The sequence below is a fragment of the Perognathus longimembris genome, chromosome 6, assembly GCF_023159225.1.
Source record: "Perognathus longimembris pacificus isolate PPM17 chromosome 6, ASM2315922v1, whole genome shotgun sequence".
Taxonomy (NCBI): domain Eukaryota; kingdom Metazoa; phylum Chordata; class Mammalia; order Rodentia; family Heteromyidae; genus Perognathus; species Perognathus longimembris.
In genome coordinates, this window is record NC_063166.1 from 85766871 (window position 1) to 85789660 (window position 22790).

A 22790-nucleotide genomic window follows, 5' to 3' on the forward strand; every position below is an offset into this window, starting at 1 on the left:
CACGGGCCTGGGGCCTGAGGGGGGCTCCCGGCCACCTTCAGGGCCCACGGCCAGGCTGTCACTCTTCCCAGCAGACTGAATGTTTCTTAGGTCCTCATAGGGGGATGGGCCGAGAGACTTTTCCTGAGATGTAAACACTGGGCTGGAGAAAGGCTCCCTTCCTCCGGGAGAGCTGAAATTCTGCACCTCGTTCTGCAGAGGGAAGCCAGGCTGGAAGGCGGAGCTTGGGGGGGTGGGCAGCAGCACTCTCCGGGCAGGCCGGGCTGCGTTCTCTCCGGCCGCTGGGGGGTGGACGTTCTCCAGGGGCGGTGGCACGGAGCTGCCAGGGTGTTCACCCGGGGGGCCTTCCTGTTCAGGCATCAGCATGGCCTTTTCCGCCGGGGCCCACGGAGCGATCGCTAACTCCTTGGCTTCGTATCCCAGGGCAGGCCCCTGGCCAGCTGCCATCCCCGCAGGAGCCTCCCTCCCAGGCAGGGAGCTCTGCAGGCCCAGAGCACTGCCCACTTGGGCCCTGGGGGGAGGCTCGCTTTCCGTGCTCTCGGCAGCTAGCCGCCTGGCCTGCCGGGGGTCTCTGTTTTGCCTGGCGTCGGAGCTGTGGCTTGCTGGGGCTCCCTGACCCAGGTCTGAGGCCTGCTGCTCCTGGGGGAACAGCTCCGCCTTGGCCAATGACGACTTGGGAGGCGGCGACATCAAGGCATCCGACACGGAGAAGTGTGCCATGGAGACCCCCACAGCTGCCCTCTGCTGCCTGAGAGCTTCCTCCTGCTCCTCCAGCTGCCGCTTCTGCTCTTCAATCTGCTTGTTCAGCTCTTCTAGCATTTTCTGCTGCTCAACCAGAGAGGGTGTGGAGAGGCCAGCAGAGTAGTCCACGGGCCTCTCGGAGGAGCTGCTGCTCAGGTCGGTGCACATCCTGTTGGGTAGGTCGTCCACAGTCACCTTGGCTTCTTCTAGAATGGTCTCGTCCTCAGGGTCATAGGCCACCTCTTCCCTTTCAGCCATCTGAGGGGCACTCTCCACATCACGGAGCTTCCCCCGCTCGGCCAGGGGGGCCTCGAAGGCCTGTTCGGGGTCATACTCCTCTTCAGGGTCATAGGGACGGTCATCTTCCTCCTCCTCAAAAGCTCTGTCCTTGGAGAACTGACCAAACTGCTGAACGATCGGATCTAGCAGAGGGGCCGCGGCGGGCCCGCCGTCATTGCCCTTGGTGGCGGAATCCTGGTGGGGAGCTAGAGGAGGCCCCCCAGACTCCTTGGCAGGGGGCTCGAATGACTTCTTCTTTCCAAAGAGAGTCTGCAGGATGTGCTCCAGCGGCGAAGCCGTCTTGGGAGTGGCCGGGGTGGCAGGTGCTGCTGCAGCGCTGGGGACCCCGGGCTTCAGGGGCGGCAGCATTTTTGTCACAGAGGGCTCGGGGAGAGGGGGTGGAGGCGGAGGAGAGCCGGGAGGCGTGGTGCCGACAGGCGCGTCTGTAGGGCACGGCGGGCACCGGGAGGGCTGCTTCTCAGATTGCAGGGCTGACGATACTTTGGGATAGACTGGAACGTCCGTTTCTTCTTGCTGAAGTCGGGCCCGTTTCTCATCTACCTCTCCGGCCACGGAAGGACGTTTTACTTTTTGACAGATTACTAACCCGAGGATTATATTTGGACGTGGTGACTCAAGACCTGAAAAACAAAATAGTTGTAGGTTTTAGACTAAATCCAGTTTTCATCTGGATGAAGATCTTTTCATGAGCAGTGTTTAACAGGTGAAGGGAGATCTTCCATGAGAAAGGGGCTGAAGCCAGGGACAGTGCTCAGGCCCTGAGTTCAAGCCCCAGAACTGGCAATAAATAAATAAATAAAAATTAAAAAATGGAAAAAAAAGGGACTGAAAACACAAACCAAGGCCCCAAGTCAAAAAACACTCATCCCACCACCACCATTTTGTTGCACGTTTTTAGTAACGCAAAAGCAGCACTGTGCAGTGGAGATGGTGGGGGAGAGCCAGGTTTCAACGTGCTACACGGCCTGTGGGGAGGGCAACTATAAGTGTCCCACATTGTGGACAAAATCTCAGCTGCGTTTTTGTGGGGAGAGGTGGTAGAGGTTTGAACTCAGGGCCTTGTGGTCGCTAGGCAAACGCTACTTGAGCCACATTCCAGGCCTTTAGCGATGCTTTCATCTGTCCCTTGCTACATGTCAGGAATGGAATAGCCCTTTCCATTGCTAATTGTTTGATTAGGGACTAACCCACTCAAGTTTGAGGTCAGCCTGAGCTATATATAGAGACCTTGTCTCCCAACAAGGGGCTGGAGGTGTGGCTCAGTTAGAAGAGCACTAGCCAGCAAGCAAAAGTGACAGGTACCAAGTCCTAGTCTTGGATCCAAACAAAAGGGGAAAAAGCCCAAAAACAAAAACCCAAGCAGTGTGCTTATAAGCTCACACCTATAACCCTAGCTACTCAGGAGGCTAAGATCTGAGGATTGTGGCTCAAAGCCAACCTGGGCAGGAAAGTCTCTGAGACTCTTATCTCCAATTAACCAGCAGAAAACTGGAAGTGGTTCAATGTGGTAGAGGGCTAGCCTTGAGCAAAAGAGCTCAGGAATAGAGCCCAGGCCCTGAGTTCAAGTTCCATAACGGACAAAAAACCTCCAACTATTTAATGTGTAACTATTAACTATCTAATACTCAAGCCTTCAAAAGCACAGAGCATTCAATACACTGAAGGTAAAAAGCCCACCATAGGGTGGGAACAATTTTAGTATACAGTGCTTTTATTTTTTTTGCCAGTCCTGGGGCTTGAACTCAGGGCCTGAGCACTGTCCCTGGCTTCTTTTTGCTCAGGCTAGCACTCTGCCACTTGAGCCACAGCACCACTTCTGGCTGTCTTATGCGGTGCTGAAGAATCAAATCCAGGGCTTCATCCATGCTAGGCAAGCACTCTACCGCTAAGCCACATTCCCAGCTATACAGTGCTTTTAAGCATAATTATTTCTTTAAAAAGGGTTATTACAAAGCCTGGTGCTGGTGGTTCATGCCTGTAATCCTATCTACTCAGGAGGCTGAGATCTGAGGATTGCAGTTTGAAGCCAGCCTAGGAAGGAACGTCTGTGAGACTCTTATTTTCAATAAACTACTCAAAGCTGGAAGTGGTACTGTGGCTCAAGCGGTAGAGCCCTAGTCAAGGACAGGCCCAATACCAGCCAAAAAAAAAGGGGGGGGGGGCATTCCAAGATGCAGAATGTTAACATTTCAGTAACGGTGCCTCCACTCCTACTCAAACAATAAAGTAATAAAGTGAGGACACCACAGAGAAACGTCCACGTCATAAAATAACTTAGAAGGAAATGACAAAGGACAGGACAGTGTTTCAATATCATAGACATACCTAAAATTGTATATTTGTTACTGTGACATTTCAAAAGGACTTTTCCACATTAGATGTTTTCTTATTCTTTGCGACTTTAAAAATTTACATAAATCACATGTAGTTGTTTTGTCCACTATTATGTACTTTGAGATAAGTGTTGCTGTCTTTACCTCCCAGCAAGGAACCTAGTTACTAGCAAGCTGAGCATGAGGGGGGCCCCCTCCCACCCTTCCGGGAGGCCAGGCCTAACCCCCAGGAGCCGGCATTCCGAGGCCTGCTGCCGGGAGGGATGGCGGTTCCAAGTGCTGAGACTGGACGCCAAGGCCTCCGCCCCCCACCTCCCCCCCCCATCCTTTCACTGGAAAAGGCATGGGCACAAGAGGAAGAGCCAGCAGAGGGACAAGAACTGCAAAGCTGGGCTGGCCACCCTCAATACATACAAATCCCACTCTTAACAAACCTGTAGGGCAACCTGACAAGTTCCTTGCCTAATGAACACAAATTAAGGGCATTTTAAAACTTAAAAGTGGCAACATTTTCGCAGTGGTAGCTCTTTACTAAGTACTTTATAGGCCAGTTCTGGGATATGTATGATCAATTGTTAAGCCAGCTTTCAGGGCCTTTCTAGCCAGGTGTCTGTTGAAACTAGTCCCAGAGCTGAAAGAGCAGGTTTGGGCAAAGAACTGTTGAACATGCCTAAGTCTACAGAGCAGTTCTCTAAGTCAGGCCTTTTCAGACCTGACAGCAAGACAAGCAGGAGCAGGCTTGGCTGGCTGTGAGCTAGAGCAGCATGGCGACTAGGGCCGGGTGCCTTGGTGGGGGGAAGCAGAGCGAGCAACTCAGTGCTAACCACTTGTCCTTCAGAAGGGCTCTGCTACCGCAACCCAGGAGCCCGACTTCCTAACAGGTTGGTCTTGGAGCTTGTGGTAGCACACCGCTGCGAAATCCCTAACTACTCAAGAGGCTGACATCTGAGGATCATGGGTTGAAGCCAGCCCAGGAAGGAAAGTCTGTGAGACTCACTATTTTCAATAAACTACTCAGAAAAAAAGCCAGAAGTGGCACTGTGATTCAAGGACAGAAACCAGGCTCAGAGTTCAAGTCCCAGGACAGGCAAAAGAAAAAAAAAAAAAAAAAAAAAGAAGGGTGGTGGTGGTAATTCCAAGATCAGGAGTATTAACATTTCAGTAATGGTGCCCCTGCCCCTGCCTTTGTGCAGTGCTTTGCCCTAAGAATAGCATATCCCAGCGGGCAAGACTTCAGATGGTCTGCCACAACCCTCACACCCTTGGTGTGCGCACTGGCTTTCTGCACAGCACGCTGTCTCTGCAGACCGACACCTGACTAGCAACTGGTGTTGCTTTTTAAGCACCATTGCTAACTCCTGTCCAATCTGCACAGGGCAGGGGCTGAGCTTCACAGATCCGAGATCCATCCCACTCATTGGCTCCAAGATGCCAAACTCAGACTGGGCTGCCCCAGAATGCATACAACGCTCACTAGCTAACACAGGTGCTGATTCTACCACAGATGTTTAGTTTCTAAAACGGTAACTGGCACCTTGGAAGCATCCCCTATTAGTAAAACAACCCCCCCCCCCCCCAATGCACATTATCTACCCTGGGCCTGAGAACATTCACCAACTTGCCGCTATGTAGGGTGAGTGGAAGGAGAATGCTAAGTGAGGCCAAAAAGTCCTAGCTGTGCTCCACGGCAGCCGAGGTTGGGTTTTCAGGGCCCACTTTCCAGGTTGGCCCTCCCGCCTTAGGAGTTGTAGTGCCTGGAGCATGAGAAGAAATGGCCACGGGGCTGCAGTGCAGGCTTCCAGGGTGGGTGGAGCCAGGGCTGGGCATGGAAGGCTGACCAGCCCCCCTCCCTCTCCAGGGCTGTTGCATGGACACACAAGCTGCTGTCTCCGTCTCCACGAAAGATGGGGTGCTGACACACTTGGGTTTTCCTTTGGAGTGTTATCACACATTGAAAAACAAGCCCTTAAAGCTCCTGATCTCCTTAAAATTCTCATGGTGCAAAGAGCTAGGCTCTGATTCAGTGGTATTAAACTACATGCACAGGGACAGAGAAACCAAGGACCAAGAGGGACAACTGAAAAAAGCACGTGCTAATTAATTTCCCAGGACAAGACCAACTTGGGGACCAAGGTCCAGGTGTGTCAGTCAACAGGCAGTTTGGAGAGAGGTGGCTAAAGAGAAGCACTGACTGGTGACTTCCTATGTGTACCAGAGCTGCTGTGTGGAAGGTGGCACCTCCCTTTACTACAGAAACCACCTGACATCTAACTCCTGACCCCACCCCTCCATCTACCTGGTAAACCCTCTTGTGGTTTGAATCTGCCAAAATTGTTGTACCTGCTGGAACAGAAACTGTGTGACGTTAATAAAAGCAACGGTTCTCAAGTATGACTTGGACAGATTTGGCGAGTGAAGAGGGAAATGTACTACAAGTCCCAACCCCGACACACACTCACTCACTCACAGATGCCGCCCTCTTTAACTCTGAGTCCTAAGACCAGCACAGAGCTGCTGGGCCCTGTGCGTGTGTCAAGAAAGGAGGGGACTCGGTGTGTCTTCTCCCAAGTGTCTGAGTGCCACACTCTGCTGCACATGGCCTGGAGGGTCCCAAGGAACTGCCACCTTTACCACAGGCAGGTCATGATGGCTTACAAGAAGTAAAGGTGGCCAAAAGCTACTACATAGTTCCAAGTCAGACAAACAATGACCAGTTTCCATGACATATTTTTTATTGATTTAGAATGAGAAAGAATTACATTCCATTCAGTGCTATATTTGACTTTGATTACAGTTTCTGTGCAAAGCGGATACATACACACATGAAAACTGAAGAATTGCTTACCTGCCAGTATTCAAGGCATAGAACTTTCCAACTAATAGAGCAGCAGTTAAAAGTCTGACACTCCTCCGGGAATGCTGGCTGCGTGAAGTCAGGGAGGAGCTGGAGGGCGGCCTGGGGAGACTGCCATGACGGGCATCAGCAAGCGCGGAGGCCCTCAGCGGGCCCACAGCACAGACGGGGTGAACTTCCGCTGAGGCCCCGGGCTCCCCAGCCTCTCCCCTCAGGCACTGGTGGTGACTCTCAAGGCCAGTTAAGTTAGGCTCTGAGGAGGTGGACAGCTCAGCTAGAGGAATCTAGGCTTTTTGCACTCTCCATGGACATAATAATGGATACTGGATCATTGGAAGTGCATGCCACTGACAGAACGAGAACACCCCACTTGTGTGAGCAAATTTATCAGGACAAAAGTTTTCTAGAGGAATCCAGCAGCTCTGGATGTGTGCTGAGGTGGTATACCACATGTGGATGCAGCTCCCCACAGCTATCGTCACTACAGCATGGCTGGGACAAGGAGCAAGCCACCAGGTCCCCTGAGGAAAGGGCCCAAGGGGCTCCAGACTCTCGGGTGGCTTCCCAAGTGTGAGCGCCAGGGCTCCTGAGGGGGGAAGGCACTGTGAATGTGCCCTGTGGCCCGGGGCTCATGCACATGGCACTTCTGTTCACGCTGGTCCTTGCCTTGACTAGTACTCAAGGCTGGAGTCCGTTTCCTTAGGGTTTTACATAGCTTTGTTCAGGCACAGAATGAAGAGGTGGAGCCTTGGCATTAATAGAAGGGCTTTAGGGTACAGGGATCCATGAAGATACCAATCGCACCAATTTTAAGATGTGTAGCTTGGGACAGTGCAGGAGCCCTGGCTTGCTGTGAAGCAGGTCCTTAGACTAGGCTGTGAGGATGAGCGTTCTGTGCAGGGGGAGAAGCTACAGCATCAAGTCTTACACACACACACCACAGAACAGGACACACACATACACTTGCACCTAGGAAATGCCAAGCTATCAGTGTGTGGGGCAGGTCCAACCCACAGCCTGGCCTGAGCCTAGGCTACTGTGTCACTCGTGTGCAAATGCCACGCCCAATCACTAGCAGTGGGGCAGGCAGATGAAAACAGATAGTCAAGTCCTTACATTAAAAAGTCCTCAAAGCTGACAGGCAGTACTTCATTGATTGCTCTCCTAAAGCTCGCTTTCCCATCTTAACAAAATGTATTTGCTCTTGTGCCGTAAGTCCGCCTGTCTTTTCAGTGTCCCCGTCAAGGCAGTGATGGGCTCAGTACATGCTGTGGTAAGCAGTGATGTCTGCTTGGCTTGATCACTGAGCAGGAGTCTGGGCCAGCACCCATCATACTTGGTGGAGAAGGCGAGCTCCTCCCTGACCCCTCCCCGCTGGGCTGTGCGGACTGGAAGGTGTGGCCCCGCCCCGCCCCTGGTATAACTGTGCAGTGTTGGCCTCATGACTCAGGTGGAAGCTCAGTTCCCTCCAGTTCTCTCCCTCTCCCGTCGGCTGCCCCCAGACCTTCAATTCCCATGCTTGGCAGGGACCACAGATGGCCCTTTTACACCCCCACGCCCACTCACAGGGACCACGGAGGGTCCACTCGTGTCCTCCCAGCCCACTCATGCTCCCAGCGTGCGTGACACTCCTGACAACCCCTCATCTGGCAATGCTGGATTGGAGATAGAGCAGGGACCGGGCAAGAGGATGGAACTGTTTAATTGTTTGGCAAGGCTTGGGACCCATCTCTCTAACAGAAGGGGCACTTTGTGAACCCAAGAGGACAGTGCTCATGATGACACACGTCCCTGCCACAGAAGCCCAGGTGGACTGACCACTACCCACCAGCTTACACGTGTGACCCATCACTCTTCACAGGTGCCGAGGGTCAGCTCGTGGATCTTCGCCTCCGGGAGGGCAGGATGCCTCCTCCCCTTGGGTCATGAGCATGCTGGCCAGTGCTCTTCACACCGCTGTCACCAAGGACCTCAAGGGCACCTTCTGCCACACAGCAGGTGGCATTTCTTACCCCAAAGAGGATGTAACAAGACATACTAAAGCACTTTGCTTTTAAGATGTGCTTGGCATTAAAATAACTTAATGCATCATGCCGGTTAATATTTAATATTTAATCTTGGAATTACTCACACCAACCAATACCTTTATGAGCACATAATTCCAAAAGGTTCAGCCGATGCCAGGTGCCAAGAACAGGTTCCAAGCGGGCAGAGGTCATGCCTGGAGTGATGGACTTGGGTCCCAGGATTCCATCTACCTGAGGTGGACTTGCCCCTAGCGCTGGGACCAAGGGTGCGGAGGTGCAGGTCTGGGCAGCCCCTGGGAGGTGCTTGGAGCAGTTACCCGCTGCCTCCATGGGATGGGCTCCAAAGCACACTCAGCATGGCCAGACAAAAGCTAGGCCGCCAGCCCTCGGGCAACACTATGGCCAAGGAAACACTTTGGTTCAGGTACCCTGTGCCAACTCCTGAACTAAAGCCATGACAACTTTTCAAGGGGGCCAAGAACTGGACCCCCTGGACCAGGCCCCTGGAGAATCACCCCAGCCCAGGACAAACTGGGAGTATTTTTTTAGGTTATTTTGTAAATAATCCTTTAGGTAGTACTTCTAAGGAATGAGCAAACACAAAGCAGTCTGCCAAAGATGAAAGAACTTATTAAAAGTTGAGCAGTAGGCTGGGCGCCAGTGGCTCACGCCTGTGATCCTAGCTACTCAGGAGTGTGAGATCTGAGGATTGCAGTTTGAAGCTAACCCAGGCATCGCCAATTAAGCACAAAAAAAAAAAAAAAAAGCCCAAGTGGAACTGTGGGGCTCATGTAGTAGAGAGCTAACCTTGAGCAACAAAGCTAGGGATAGTGTCCAGGCCCCAAGTTCAAGCCCCAAGACCCACACCAAGAAAACAAAACCTTGAGCAGAGGACTTGTAAGTCATCATTTTGAGGAATCCAGCCTGTGGGATATGCAGCCTCAGAGAGGAGGAGGCTGCTCACAGACACCAACTTACTCCAAGCTGAGGCTCCTGCCAGCAGCCGTGGAGTAATACCTTTCCTCTTCTTGAGGAAGGTCCTCAAATCCTGGGCATTCTGAATGGTCCACTCGTCTGAGGCTGTGAACGGGCTGGTTCCAAGTAGCAGGCCTTTTCCTTCTACCAACATCTGGGGTACTTTTTATACTGCTAGACGGACTTGTAGGACCACACCCCTGTGCTTCAGAGGACAGGCTTCTAGGAAGCGGGGTGTGGGACTGGCAGATATCTACCTGGTGACCCCTGCCAGTGGAGAGACAGGTAGGAACCGAATGTGCCTAATGATCCCCAGGAAATGGGTGCTTACCTGGTCCCTCAAAGGGCAAGAGTTTAGACGGCACAGGGTCTTTAGCACTCAGTGGAATCAAGTAGAGGTCCTTGACATGCCTGCTGTTATTAGCTACAACCCCAAAGCGGCCACGGCTGCTAAAGTAGGAGTAGAGAGAAATGTAGGCGACCTCCTCCTCCTCTGTTGCAGGGTGAAAGCGGATCAGACAGAGCTCCTGCAAGGTAAGCAGAGCACAGGGCGAGGCCTTCACCTGTGGCTGTCCTAACACAAGCACCCATCCAGACCGAGCCTGAACCTCAGAGGCAGGACCCGGCACTTCCATCATTCTGCTAAGCAGCATGTTAAGATCATGAGGTGTAAGATGACACAGGCTCAGCCCCAGTGTGCTGGGCCTGAAACCTTGGTCTCAGCATGAACCCCTCAATGACTTCCACTCAGCTTCCACCTCGCAGGGCTCTGAGTCAGCGAGGGATCCTTGAGTGGCGTCAGCTGAGCAGTGTCTGAAACAGAGCAAGTGATGATGGAGGCCATGGTGACAGGCCGCGGGGCCTGCAGGGGCCGTCTGGACCTCTCCACCCAGGAGAGCCAACCTCAGCAACCGGGCCTAACCCAACCCCCGCCAAAGGATACTGCACCTCCAGCTATAGCTGAACCTCAAGGGTTCCATGGAAGCCAGAGCTCAGTGCCCGAGGCTCCTGAACCCCTCTAGCTCCACCTTCTCCTTCAGTCATAAGAAAGAAGCAAAGCCTGTGTATATTAACATTTAACTATACACAATTACAATAAACAGGAAGCAAGCTCCTGCTAGTGTATTACTCAAACATACCTTCATACCTACTTAAATATCTAGATGCATTTTAGTTATCTAGTATGTTACAGGCTACAACGCCAAGTACTAGCCCATCACAAGGAAAGGTTACAAAGGCACGATGACCAACAGCATCTCCTACTGCTGCCGAGATTATACTGTGAGCAGATACCTTAGACACGGAAGACTTGAGCTTGCCGACATAATCCCAAACCGTCTTCGGCGCAATCCTTCCACCAACGTGGATCGTGTCGGGCAAGTCCTAAACAAGAACTTGGAGTCAATAACCAGTGAAGCTGCAGTATTCAGAAACAAACCAACACAGGAGCCTCGGGGTACCAAACACCTAAAATTCAGGACCATATGATGCTGACTAGCTGCCACCCAGGACTGAGTTACTGAACCCAAGGGTGGTGTGGTGACTACTGTCTGCCGACAAGGATCACACACAGAAGCTACTGCTCACGTCTTTTCCCCTGAGCACACAGTTGACTCGGTGTCCTTGCAAAGGTCATAACCACTACAACCATGTTGGTTTTGTACTAGAAGAGCTGGCATGTGGAAATGCCCTGGCTAACCATGTAACTCTGGTGCCTGGCTTTTCATCCAAGCTTCCCCTTCACCCACTCTGCTTCTCCCTGGTCCCTTGTGTTTTACCCTACCAGGTGCCTCTGCATCAGGAGAGTCAAAGGTTCAAGTCTCACACAGGGAACTCCAGTACAAGAACTCCTACAAGGCACACCCACATGTTCACATACTTTCTTGGTTCTAACCTCACTGAGATAATCAAAACACCCAGAGACAGGATACGCTTTAGTGACGAATTTTGCTACACTCTGCATGTTAATAAATCCTTTCCAAATAGTGCCGAGGCGAGACAAGAAGAGAGTCGTGTCTCCTTCTGGGGGTGACCGTGATTCTGAGGCACTGTAAGACAAAAATATTTTAAAAGCACGTAAATCTTTTTGTAAAGTGGGACTTTCAAAGTGTAGAGACCTTATATTTAGAAGCAGAAACGAATCCCTCCAAGTTTGATAGCTTACTTTTGCCAATTCACTATTTTACTCATTATGATCAAAGTGACATTTTTTTTTTTTTTTTTTGCCAGTCCTGGAGCTTGAACTCAGGGCCTGAGCACTGTCCCTGGCTTCTCTTTGCTCAGGGCTAGCACTCTGCCAACTTGAGCCACAGCACCAATTCTGGCCTTTTCTATATATGTGGTGCTGAGAATCGAACCCAGGGCTTCATGTACACTTTACCACTAGGCCATATTCCCAGCCCTCAAATTGACATTTTGACCAAAGAAATTAAATTAGCTTCCTTTCATCAACACAAAACAAACACGAATATTATTTCACTCAGGTCCCACCCGAAGACCATACCTGACATTTGGTGATGGTGAAGCTGACAGGTATCTCGGGTCAGAGGATGGGGATGGCTTGGCCAGTATGGACTTAGGGACCACCACAGGGGTCAGAGCAGGCTTTAGCACATCAGGCTTGGCTTCTGCTGTGTGGGTGCTGTCTAGGGGGGCTGCAGTGGAGGTGGTGACAGTGCCCAGCCCACTCAGAGCAGTCCTGGGGTCTCGGCCGGACATGGTAACTGTGGTGACCACACCAGCCCCACAGGAGGCTGAGGAGGGAGTGAGGCTTTCCAGTGGGGAAGGCTCAGCATGACTCTCTCCTGGAAGTCCAGGGAAATACTTTCTCTCCGGGAGTGGACGAGATGTGCTTTCCAGGTCTGGCTCAGGAGTATTTTCAGGCAAAGTTTCTGTGATCCCTTCATCAGCCGAGCCAGGAACTGGATCCGAGGGAGAGCTGTCATACTTGGACTTCAAGTCATCTTTCTTCATAGAAGTGGACAGTTTTTGTTTTTTAGGAGCTGGTTCATCTTCTGATGATGGAACCTGACCTGAGAAATTGATGACAAGACTGAGTGAGAAATCTAGCAGGCTCAAGAGTACAGCTTCTTGTGAGTAAGGGATGGGATTCTTTCAAGTACCAAAAGCAACCAGGTGCTGGGTGGCTCCTGCCCATAACCAGAGCTACTTAGGAGGATGATATCTGAGGCTCACAGTTTGAAGCCAGCCTAGGAAGGAAAGTTTGACATCTCCAACTAACCTCCAAAAGCCAGAAGTAGAGCTGTGCCTCAAGTGGTAGGGTGCTAGCCTTGAGCAAATAAGCTCAAGGACAGGGCCGGAGCCCTGAGGTTCAAGCCCCAGGACCAGCACAAAAAACAACCAAAAGCAACACAATAAAGATAGGGACTAACTCTGTAAACACGAGAAAAATAGTGTAGTCTTGTTTGTCTAGACTTGGGTAGAATACAATCATTCTTAAAAGGGTAAGTGGGTGGGTTTATTTATTTTGCAGTTTAGGGTTTGAACTCAGGGCCTGCTGCTTGCTAGGCAGGTGCTCATCCACGGAGCCACATCTCCAGCCCTAGAAGGGTACGTGGATTTCAACAAGATCTGGCTTTATTTGAAAAGTCTCCAAATTAGGCTTACCTGTACAAATTTTACAGTTTAGATCAAAAAGATGGGCCCGATGCTGACTTGTTGTATCCTTCAACATGCTGCTGAAGACATCGAGAAGAGGTACTGTGTTCTTTTCAGGGGCAGCTCGTACTGATTCCTGCTGTTCCTAGACGTGAAGAAAAAAAAGTGGGTAGGACATTTGTTTTTCAAATCTATCTACAAACTAACATCGTCCACCAAAGTCCCACAATTAAGAACTACTAGAAAAGAGGGTCCACTATGCTAATGATGGTAGTGCATGCCCATAATCACAGCATTTGGTTCCCTGGAGACAGTACTAAAGTGTGAAGCAAGCCTAGACTACTGGGAGGGCCCAGTCTCAAAAATACCAACCCCCCCCCCCACACTAGGAAAAAAGAGCATATTGAACACAAGCACTTAAGAAAACACAACTCCATATACACAGGTATACTTGTTTAAGTCCAGTGCCTTGTTCATCAAACAAAAAATAAGACATCTGGAAGTCTCTGGAATCCCCCGAATGCTCACTTCTGAGTCTGACACTGGTGGGGAGTCTTCCATGTCAGGAACAGTTTCTGACTTAACAGTGGTCTTCTTGCTTTCAGGATGCAACTTAGCCCTGGACTCTGCCACCTACAACGAAAAAGGCAGAAACAAAAGCCTTCAACCCTGCATTCCAGGCAAAGACAGAGCCGAGGCCTCAAGCAGCCTTCCCATCAGCACTCACAGGTTTTGCTGGCCTCTCTTTCCACATAGAAAGCTCTTTAGACACAAGCTCTTCTGGCTTCATCCTCACTAGTTTTGCCAAAGAGATCTCCTCTCGCAGAACTCGATGGAAAAGTCCCTGTAAACAAACACTCTCACTCAATGTCTGGGTATTTATTTGGAGCAGTATGAAGACACAAAGCAGCACAAGTCCCACCCAGAGGGCAGTGGTCACATACACAGAATCTAAGCACTGTACTGCTAGAGGCCTCAGAAGGAAGCACAAGGCCAACTCAGCCCGGTATGGACTTCAAAGCCATGCTGCAGGACTGTGCTAAAAACCCAACATCTCCTCAGGAATACAGATCATGTACATAATTTGAAACACAAAAAGGTATAGTTAGGTTAAAGGCTGGGAGTGAACGCTTCTGCTAGGCAACGGCTGACCATGGCTGTTACTTGTTCCTGACAATGAAACAGGTAAGGGGCCGAGAGGTGAAGAGGACTCCAGAGGGTCACACCAGGCCGGGGCCAAACACCTCATACTGTCAAACCGCTAATGTGAACCAGGAGGACCAGGCATTCCTGTGGCAGGGGCATCCCCGGAATTGAGGTGTTGGTGCACTGACCTGATTCTTGGGATCCTTGAGGTTGAACATGATGCTGCGATATTTACTCTTATAGCGATTATCTGTAACTTGGAACAAGTTAAACATTTCCTTTTCAATGTGGAGGGCGACTTTTCCTACTTCGTTTTCTGTCATGACCAAGTCATCGCTGTCATTGACTCTGAACAGAGTAAGAAAAAGGACTATATAAACTCTTTGCATTTGCATGTATTACATTTTAAACAGTGGGAAATTCTTGACACTATAAATAGAACATCTACTTCAAAGGGTAAGACATGAACAGCCCACCTTTTCCACAAGATCTCTTTCAAGGAGCGTCTTATATTCTGGCGTATTTGTGAATTTGGCTGTGCTGGGGCAGGGCCGGAAGCCCCGAGGCGGCCCGGGGCTGGAGCAGCTGCAGCAGCATTTGCGGCCATTGGCTTCCTGAGTGCTCCTGTCGCAGCGACAGAGCCAGGTGACTTTTTGGGAGCGGTAGACATTGCTCCTGCCTGCCTGGCAACAGCACCCGAAGGAGCAGCTGGGATCCACGGCCTCTTGGGGATGGTGCCCTTGAAGCCTGCAGGGGGCTTTTTAGTGGCCTTGGCTGCTGGCACATTCGCAAAGGGAGAAGGCTTCTTTGGAGCCAGACTCCTAGGTGAAGGTTGTCTGCCCACCAAGGATCCTGGAGGAGTCATTTTCTTTGACGCCACTACTGTCCTGTCCTCCATCCTCCTATTATCCTTCGTGGCTGCAAAGCAAATAAAGGCAGGCTGAGGCAGGAGGAAGTGCACTGCCACCCGACTCTGAAGCAGGCTTACCTCTAAATTAGCAAGCATTCCATGTTAAAGAAAATGGTTCTTAAACTACTAAGTTTTTTATGAGATAGCTTCTATGTGATGATTATTTTTAAAGAAAATGCCCTATTAAGCCTTTTTATTTTGGTGTTCTATGGTTTGAACTCAGGGTCTTGTCACTTACTAAGCAGGTGCTTTACCTCTTGACCTAAACCTTTTTTTTTTTTGCCAGTCCTGGGCCTTGGACTCAGGGCCTGAGCACTGTCCCTGGCTTCTTTTTGCTCAAGGCTAGCACTCTGCCACTTGAGCTACAGCGCCATTTCTGGCCATTTTCTATATATATATGTGGTGCTGGGGAACTGAACCCAGGGCTTCATGTAGATGAGACAAGCACTCTTGCCAAGCCATATCCCCAGCCCTGACCTAAACCTTTTATCTCCAACAACAAACTACCAAAGGTTCTGTTCACTAGCCAAGCTAGTGAATGAAGAATAGGCCAGGAACTTGGCGGCTCATACCTGTAATCCTAGATACTCAGGAGACCTGAGATTGCAGTTCAAAGCCAGCCCAGGCAGGGAAGTCTGTGGGACTCTCATGTCTAATTAACTACCAGAAAGCTAGAAGCGGAGTTGTGGCTCAAGGTGGTAAAGCACTAACTAGGATTAAGCCTGAGAGGGACAGTGCCCTGGCCCTAAGTTCAAGGTCTAGAATTGGCAAAACAATACCCTGAAGAACTAATTTATTATCAATAATGTTTACATTAAAATAGTACTTTAAGAAGTCTCCACATACAACCTGCAAGTTCTGGCTGCCTAGCACTTAGGGCTTCCCACTTTAGCTGGAATGAGAGCTGCCAACCAACCAGCTTTTTCTCCTGTTGAGACTAGGGTCTCATCAACTTTTTGTCTATGCTGGCCACGAACCTGGACTAAGTGAACTCTCAATCTCCTAATCTCTGTCTCCCAAGTACCTAGAATTATAGGTGGGATTCACTGGTGCCCAGCTGACTACCTAGTACTTTTAGTGCTCTACCACTTGAGCCACAGCACCATCTGGTTTTCTGGTAGGTAATTGGACTTTCCTGCTTGGGCTGGCTTTGAACGGTGATCTTCAGATTTCAGCCTTCTGAGCAGTGAGGATTACAGTTGTGAGCCACTGGCACCCAGCAACCTGGTGCTTTAAATTCAAACAAGGGCAGTCACCAAGAGCTCAAGATAAGGCTCAAAACTTTCCCTATGTCAGCATGGAACCAATTATATGAAAACATTGTTGAACCAGCAGCGTTGGGGGAATCAGCTTTGTGGACTGGGTGACATTGTGCTTGTCCGATTATGTGGCACTGGGCAGGGATCTAGATGGGATGAGGGAAGATGTTGGGCACAAGCCCCAGCCAGGGCCCTAGGACTACTAGTCTCTCCAAACAAGGGACACCAGTGACAAGGCTGTCTTTTGGTGGACTTTCCTCCAACACCCAATGCTACAGTATGTCAATGGATGCTCTAACCACTCCAGCAGTGACAACTCAGGATCACAAATCCCAGTAACCATTTCTTATACATGGGAGGTTGGAAAGTGGAGGAAGAAGCTGGGAGTCCAGATCCCTCCCCCCCGTGTCCCAAGCCCAGGGCTCCACTGAGCTCTGCCAGACTTGATTACACCAACAGGGTCCTGAGATCACCAGTGCTCCTCTGCAAGCCTGTACCCTCACCACATGGACCTAGCACTTAGCACGTGTTTGTAAGTAGCAGTCCCAAGTTTAGAGTTTTGCCCCTCCTCCAGGTGCTACTGAGCCTAGGCTAGCCTCAGACTTGTGATCCCTTCTAGGATTACAAAAGTTTACCACCACACCTGGATCCCAGCTTTAAGGGTTTCTGCCATTAGCTAATTATCACTTTACTCCAAAGGTAGCACTATCTCAGGGCCCTTTGAACTACACGCTTGTTACCACTTGCAAACGTAGATTCTAAGAGCTGGACTTGAGGTGCCTTGTAAACTTGTTCACCATCACTGATGGCACCTCTGCCTCACTCCTCAGTAGGAAACAGACTGGAAAAATCCAGAGCTGGACTTATATTTGAGAATAAAAATGGGGACACAGTATGAAGAAATGTAGTCTTAAGGCACTGCTATACTTTGTTTTTCTTTGGCCAGTCCTGGGGCTTAAACTCACGAGGAACTGGACACCGTCCACAAGCTTCTTTTGCTCAAGGTTAGCACTCTCTTGAGCCACAGTAGCATTTCTGGCTTTTTCTGTTTATGTGGTGCTAAGGAATTAAACCCAGGGTTTCTCGCATGCTAGGCAAGCACTCTACCACTAAGCCACATTCTCAGCCTTTCATGTTTAATCAGAAGGAAAGCCAACCAATCCAGATTACACACAATCGCAACACATCAGGTCCAAATGCTAGTACTGTGTATTCCTTACAATTCTGGCTTGGTTATGTGAAATAAAACTAGTGGAGACTTTTTGGGAGGGGATCAGGAAGTGGATGAACATTTGGAGCCATAAAGATGAGTGCTATGCTACAATATCCAAAGCTCTCCTACACTGAGAAGGGATGCAACAAGCCCACCACTGGTCAACAGTTGTATCAAAAACTGCCAGTCAGCTGGCAGGCATGAAAAGCATGGAACCTGTGATTAAAATTAAGAATCAAAACCAATCACTTTCACAGCAGAACTGAGTTTTAGAATCACACTTTATAAAACCTGAACTTACTTGTGTGGTACGATCTAAACTGACAGCACTGTTTCTAGTTACAAATGCCTGCAGGTCTCGAAAACTTGTACTGGCCCATCTCCCTCCCTAATCAAGAAAAGTACAAGTCAAGAGGTTATCTAGGATAGTCCCAATCCTTGTTAAGATCAGTAATCAACTACAAGTGGAGACAGACCTGTCACCTACTGTGACAGGAGGATGGCTCCCTAACCACCAGACTGCTTTCAGGTAACCAGTGGCTTCTGCCTGGTTAAAACTCGTCCTGGGTCCCTCTCTTACTTGTGTCACATGCAGGCAAGCATAACCATTAGGCAACTACTGGTTGGCAAATTGTTCTGAAGTTGGTAAGTACCAATGACCAGCTACACAGCAAATACCTACTTTGGAGGGCTGCTGTGTCCATATACTTTGGCCCCCTTGTAGGTGGAAGTAGGGTGGAGGTGCTAGAATATCAGCAACAGGGATCATTATTGTCTCAGGAGCCAATCCATAGAGCCTTCACATGCTAAGTAACAGTATTGCCACCCCCACTCCCTTTTAAGGGACCACACACATACACAGGCCCTCACCATGTAGCTTTCAGGCTGGCCTCAACTTTGTGGCCTGTCTGAGTACTAGGATTAGTTGTGTGTTCCCACACTTAAGTTTCCAGGTCAAGAAATAATGGTTTAATGACTAAACAGTGGCCCAGCTCTCAGGGTTGAAGCCTCATGTGTTCTGCTGTGCTCTGCTAGCCAGGACCTTCCATGTTGGCATGTGCAAGTGTCCAGCTCCCACCTCAACCATTATTCCTGCTTTAGGAACCATTCCATTAGAGCCTGCTCTAATCGTGGATCCCAAAGCCTGCTTACAGGGGAAAAATTATGCTTAGTAGATCAGGAATGCCCCTTCCCCAACGCAATGTAGGCCATTGTCCCAAGACTTGCTGCCATGTTTGTACTGGAAACTCAGGTTCCACCCACTACAGAACGAGACGGTGGCTGGGCACAGGGAGCAGGGTGCTGTAAACCTCAGGTCTTGTCAGAGCCAACTAAAACGTTATATAGGATTACTGGCCACTGGGTGGCAGTAGCGAACTCCAATGAATAAAAGGAGAAAAGCAGCCCTCCACTAAAGGAACCACTAATGCCACTCGGGACAGGGATGCAATTGCTCAATTACGCTACAGGAGGGGAACATAACCCCTTGTATATAGGGCGTCAGTCAGTCCAACTTTCTAGACAGCTCTGTCTAGTGAAAACCTCGCAGCTCTAGCTCCTCCAGTGATGCGGACTCCCCTCCAAGCCTTGAGATCTACCAGCTGTGAGGGCAGGCAGGGAAAGCAGGTCTACAGACCAACCTGCTCAAGGGTGACTAGCTCAGCTCCCTAAGGGGCACAAGCATATTGTCACATTTGTTTCCTGCCAAGATCTTCCCTAGGGTGAAAACCAGAGTGATACTGGCAAGGAAGGTTTGCATCTACACTATTCAATGTATTTTATACGTTCTGATTATTCTTCAATCTGGGAATGGTGGCACGTAAGTGCCCAGTGTAATGCCAACACAAAGGGGGCCGAAGCAGGGTATGAGCTGAAGTTGGCATGGACAGCAGGGCAAGTTTGTCCCCAAAATAAAATCCTTCAAAAACCACAGGAAGTTACTGACTTCCTTCTCTATGGGGAAAATGAAACCTGGACACACAAGCACGGGTTATGTCATGAAGCTCCTCATTACGACCGTAGTGATTTGGGGGCATAAAAATCTCTCCTAGGAATTCTTTTTTCCTTAGTGAAGTCCAGCATTTGAGTCCCTTCCATTTTAATGAAGGCTAATGCCATAAACACTGCAATTGTGCTTCTTTGAGGCAACAATTTCAAACTTATTGTCTTGAAAACTAAAACTATGATTCAGGCTGAGTTGGTAGGAACTAATCAAATGGCACTTCAAAGTGAACCACTTGAATGGCTGGCCACACAAGAGTGCAATCTGCTCAGCCGTGGCTGGGCTGCTGAATGCCAGGACTTACAGGCCTCCCAACAGTCACCAGGAACAGGGGCCAGCTAAACTTTCACCTGTCCCGTTTCTTTGTGCCTAAGTTGCACACTAAAACTTGTATGACAGGAACACGTTAAAAGAGTCCAGCTTACCCTCCCTGAAGCCCTCCAGACCCCAAAGCTTATCCATACTCAAGTGTGTAAAACCCAGAGCTGTTGACCATGGAGACTCCGAGCGAAGAGGATGCAGTTACCTTATGTTCTTCTTGATGACTCTTCCAGGTTTGTGGCAAATAACTGTTGCCGTCAACCTTCATTTAAATGAAGTAGCGAACCACTGAACAACCTTTCTCTAACTTTAGAAGCTAAGACTATGTGAGTGTTGATGTGTAACAAGACTGCTGTATTTTACAACTTTATCTAACTCTACCGGACACTTGTACACTGTACTGAAGAATCACAGCATGCATCTTCAGAGCCGACTGCACTATGACATCAGCAATGCCATCAAAGGAGGTTCCTGGAGTGTTCATCTTTTGAGTACTGCGGGTAGATCCCTGCTCCAAAAGACCACTGGGAGCAGGTGAGTTCCTCCAGGCTGGATCCTCCAGCCGCTCACCACCTCTCCGGCCTGGGAGGAAGGGGCGGCGGGGCCGATGGGAGGAGGCGGCTGCTGCTGCAGGATGGGGCCACGCAGGCTCACCTGGCAGGTTCGAGTCAGACCTAATTTTTGGAAGTTGTCTGTTTTTAAGGTCTATAAAATGCGAAACACGAATATGTCAAAATAATGTTGCTGTTGACAACCAAGAAAATTTCAGGTAGAGTATTTAAAAAGTTGTCAAAGGAAATCCTTTATCACTACCAGTTCTGGGTACTTTTCCTCGAGAGGCAGAGATGCAGAATCTGGTCTGGCTCTCCCCTCACTCCCACTCCGTCCTATTGCCACTGAGGTTCTGGAGACATAAAGGGCTCATGCACCCCACTCCAGCTTTAGGGCTCTAGACTACCCCCCCCCCAACGTATCCTCGGGAACTTGCTCCTCCTTGGCTCCAGAGACACGTTTGTGGAGCCAGTCTCAGGGACCCTGGTGAAACCGCTTCTGCCCTGCCCACCACCAAAGCGCCTGGACATCTGAGCAGCACATGCATCAAAAGGAAAATGCTTCTTTCTGGAGAGGACAGCCAACCACCAGGATTTGGCTCGGCAAGTTGCTACAGTTTTCCATTTTAGTTTCCACGGTAGATAAAATGTTTTTCTGTCAAAACCTATTCAGATCCTGTGTTTTAAGTCATTTAATAAGCCATTTAGTGAGTCTCAAATCTAGAAACTGTGCATATGAGTATATGCATCAGAATTCCACATCAAAAATTCTAATAAACAAAGAATATTTGTTCATTTTATGCCCTGACAACACTGGCAGGTGAACAGTGAAAATAAAAAAATAAAAACCAAACAAAACAGGACATAAAACAAAAAAGCACCACCAGGCTCTTGGAAAAATTTAAAATGATAATTTTTTTCTATAAGCTAAAGAAATTATACAGAAATCCTAGAAAAGTTTTAAAAAGCAAATCAGAGGCACAACTGCACGTGAATTCGCGTCCCGAGTGGGGCGCACGGCTTCGGGTGGACGCAGGGTGGCTGCCACCCCCCACCCCCAGGCAGCAGGGCGTTGTGAGGCCTGGTGGCTGCACACCTCCAGCAGCAGCGGCAGGGGCTCTTCTCAGGATGCACTGGGTGAGCCAAGCGTGCATCACGCACAAGAAAAGCACAAGTGTTCCTAGAACTGGCTTCTCCAAGGTCCCACCCCACCAGTGTGCTTGGCAGTCAGTCAGCAAGGATGCAGTTGCACAAACTGTGTGGTCCCCCTCCCGCTGGGCTGGGGGGGAGGGTGCAGGGGAATGTACCTGCTACTGTTTGGATAGAGGCAGACACTTTACCAATGACCCTACATTTCTCCCAATCACTGGGTGGATGACATTTCTGAGGTAATACAAAAGAGGTCAGAAACAACCTGCTTTGGAAACATGTCCCTCATTCGCACTCTGGATGTAGAGTCTACCGGTTTTAATTTTGAGGTGCTGAAGTTCTTTGTCCCAACTTCCTGCCACTGGAGCCTATTGGCTCCGCAGAGGAAGCACTTGAGTAGAAGAGGTGGGAAGTCAAAGAAGAAATTTCAAACAGAAACTGGTCTTCTCACTGACCCCTGAGACCCTTACACCTTGTGTCCCCATTCATTAAGCCTGACTCATTTTATAATGGGTCCAACAATCCCAATCCTCCTCACCAACTTTCCTCTCTCCAGCACAGAGGGCTTCCTAAATACCACCTGCATTTCAAGGGCGGCTGGAGACAGACTGAACTCCCTTTTGCTGTGGGTATACCGTGGCTTTCTTTCCTTTATTCTCATGTGCCTACAACCAATTTAAAGCATTTTAGTGCAGTATTAAAGTGGCTGCCTTCTACTCAGATAGGTAGCCCTCGTTTTTAAACAAATCACTAACTCTGTGAAACTTACTGTAGAGCTGCTACCATCTGATAAACGTGTGAGAGCAGCGTAAGGTGTACTACAGTCCGCAACTCAATTGTGATTCCATTTCCTAAGTCTTGGGCCGCTTACATTCTCGTTTTCCTTTTTGGGGGGACGGAGTCTTACTACATAAGCCAGAAGGGCTCTGAACTTGTTGAGCCCCCTAGCTTAGAGCCTTCTGGATGCTGTGTGCCAGAGTGGGCTGCTGTGCCTGGCTACATTGCCTTTTCTTCAGTCACGTGAAACCCAGCACCTACCTGCACACACCCTGTTAGGAGGCTTGCTGAAAGGCCAACCAAAAAGAGAAATAGGATACATCACTGTCTTGGAATTCAGGGCAATTTTACCTAGTGCCTTTTAAAGGACACAACATTATAATAAGACCATCAATAAAAACTTGAAAAGTTTTATAACAACTAAGATGTGCTTCTGTGGAGCATGAGGCTGAGAAACAAGAATGAACCCAAGTTGCATGACCCAATCTGGGGTTTCAGAAGATGTACTTGAAGTGTTTTCATTTCTTTGATTTGAAATGAAATGGGGCAGGTTGGGGAGAGGAGTCCCCAAGCGGTCACCCTTAGGGCATCGGTCCACGTCTCTCCCTTAAGAG

General features: G+C 49.5%; 1 protein-coding gene across 1 annotated transcript in view; it reads right to left on the reverse strand.

Moving 5' to 3' along the window:
• Nucleotides 1-9031: 9031 nt before the first annotated feature.
• Dido1 (death inducer-obliterator 1) overlaps nt 9032-22790 on the reverse strand; it is a 42084-nt gene continuing 28325 nt past the window's right edge. The window contains exons 7-15 of the mRNA XM_048349707.1: nt 14471-14912; nt 14183-14342; nt 13576-13692; nt 13377-13481; nt 12858-12993; nt 11734-12262; nt 11125-11278; nt 10524-10613; nt 9032-9757 (exon numbers count right to left, since the gene is read on the reverse strand). Coding sequence (XP_048205664.1) covers nt 9533-9757; nt 10524-10613; nt 11125-11278; nt 11734-12262; nt 12858-12993; nt 13377-13481; nt 13576-13692; nt 14183-14342; nt 14471-14912 — 1958 coding nt within the window. The 3' untranslated portion in view covers nt 9032-9532. The remainder of the gene's footprint in view (nt 9758-10523; nt 10614-11124; nt 11279-11733; nt 12263-12857; nt 12994-13376; nt 13482-13575; nt 13693-14182; nt 14343-14470; nt 14913-22790) is intronic.